A 2500-nucleotide genomic window follows, 5' to 3' on the forward strand; every position below is an offset into this window, starting at 1 on the left:
AGACACATGCACACAAACTCCAAAGCACTAAATTCACAAACACACTCAAACGGTGCACTTTAATACTGGCAACCTGAAATGAAAAAGTGAAGCTAAATAAGAAGGATGAAATAAATATAAATCTGGTGTTTATTGGCCTGTGCAGACAGCTCCTGTGGGGCCCTGTTCCCCAAATCCTATTCATTAACTCCAACACTTTAAAAAAAAGTACATAATTTAGAGAGTTTAGAACTGTGAATGAAACAAAAACAGTTTGGAAAAAATCAGGACTTTCTAATGGCTGTTTCGAGGGAAAAGTTGTTTTGAAACAGTAACAGTATTTTTGTGTAGATAATATACAGTTTAATTAGTTGCTTTGTGTAATACATGCTGTTCTCTTCCGCAGACCAAGCATACATTCCCATCTCATCAACCTCCCCTAAGTATAAAGTCATTATACATATCATAGCGCTTGACTGTGTGTGTGTTTGTGTGTGTGTGAGTGTGTGTGTGTGCGTGCGTGCGTGCGTGCGTGCGTGCGTGCGTGCGCGTAATCTGAGTTAACATCAGCCCTAGCACCTGTGCTGAAAATAGAGGATTTCTCTGTTCCACTCCACGGAGTTCTGATGAGTGCTGCTTGATGCCAATAACAGATTGGATGGCACATCTCCAAACAGAGATACCACACAAACAAACACAAAACACAAAACTAACAGCTTCAAACGCTTCATAACATACAAGGGCAGATGGACGGGGATGAATGCAAATGTGTCTGGATGATGATGCTGTTATTGTTCTGCAGCTCGGACTGATTGGAAGTATTACCCAATGCAACGACAAAAAGATGATTCTGTGGTATATTTGTTAAAGTACTCTGTGAGAGAGGCATTGATTTTAGGTCCAGAGACAGGAAGATATGAAGATAAGAGAAAAGGAGAGGAGAGGATAAGAGGAGAGAAGAGGAGAAGGAAAGATGAGGAGAGGAGAGGAGAGGGGAGGGGAGGAGAGGAGAGATGAGCAGAGAAGAGGAGAGATGAGGAGAAAAGAGGAGCGGAGAGGAAAAGGAGAGGAGAGGAGAGGGGAGGGGGGAGGGGAGAAAAGGAGATATGAGGAGAAAAGATGAGCGGAGAGGAGAAAAGATGAGCGGAGAGGAGAGGAGAGGAGAAGAGGAGAATATAAGATTCCAGGCAGAGGTGAGTGGGGGATACTCACGTCTCCGTTCATCAGCTTGCAGTCGTCCTCCATGTCATCGGCGCTGTCCTCATCTGAGACGTCCCCTTCCTCTGCGTCCTCATCAATGTTAGGAGGGAGCTTCTTCCCCTGTAGAGTAACACACACACACACACACACACACAACACACACACACACACACACACACACACACACACACACATTAATGGTAATGCTTTTCATTACATTTACACACACCAAGTCCCTTTAGTGGATCAACAATGTTCAATTTCAATTAATGTTTGCACTCAGTAGATTCAAGTCTTTGAGCTTCCAGATCCAGTTAAAGCAAACTCAGATACAGTAAGTGCATAAAGTAATCTAACCTACCTACACACATACACACACACACACACACACACACACACACACTACACCTTAAAGGTACCGTATGTAGGATTTAGTGGGATCTATTAGCAGAAATAGAATATAGTATTCATCATAGTATTCATTCGTGTATAAACACCTGTAACTTTTGTTTTTGTAAGCTTCAAATGAGCCCTTCATATGAGCAGGTCATCTTCCACAGATGCCGCCATGTTTCTACAGTAGCCCAGAATGGACAAACCTGGCTCTAGAGAGGGCCTTTCACATTTTTACGTTGAAGTGGCAGCGTGAATTTGGTAGCGCCAGTTGGGAGACGAAGCAGAAGAAAGAAAAGGGCAACAGTGGTTGCTGGTGCTGCTGGGTAGCCATTTTGTATTTGAGAAGTTTGAGAACTCAAATGATCCGACTTATTATTTAGCACAAGAAAAAGCAAGGGAGTGTGAATCCTTGCTGTCAAAAAAGGCAAAAACATGAAGCAAAACGAAAATCAGGACAGGCGACGGCGGGAAACAAGGATAAGCACTGGTGCGGCCTTTCCTAGATGGAAATGAGTGATGAGGGACCAATGTTGTCAGAGTGAGGCTGAAGATGGTGATGTTTTCTACCGGACAGGTCAATTAGCCAACTAATCTTAAAGACCCAAAAGACCCCAGTGACGTTATTGGGATTATCCCACAGCTGCCTAAAGTGATCGTCAATAAAGGTGTACACGCATACACACACACACTCACATACACATCAATATCTGAACTCAGGGGCACGGAATCACGGTTTCATGGAATCAAGTATGCATCATGGACATGTGCTGCATGTGTGCGCATAGGTTCTATCCTGACATGTGTGTGTGTGTGTGTGTGTGTGTGTGTGTGTGTGGTGTGTGTGTGTGTGTGTGTGTGTGTGTGGGTGGGTGGGTGTGTGTGCTCATAGGTTCTATCCTCCGACATGTGTATGAATCCATCTGTG

General features: G+C 43.9%; 1 protein-coding gene across 1 annotated transcript in view; it reads right to left on the minus strand.

Moving 5' to 3' along the window:
* Positions 1-2500, minus strand: part of plch2a (phospholipase C, eta 2a) — a 60978-nt gene that overhangs the window by 20463 nt on the left and 38015 nt on the right. Inside the window, 1 exon segment of the mRNA XM_031567062.2 lies at positions 1192-1299. Coding sequence (XP_031422922.2) covers positions 1192-1299 — 108 coding nt within the window.

The sequence above is a fragment of the Clupea harengus genome, chromosome 4 (genome assembly GCF_900700415.2).
Source record: "Clupea harengus chromosome 4, Ch_v2.0.2, whole genome shotgun sequence".
NCBI classification, from domain to species: domain Eukaryota; kingdom Metazoa; phylum Chordata; class Actinopteri; order Clupeiformes; family Clupeidae; genus Clupea; species Clupea harengus.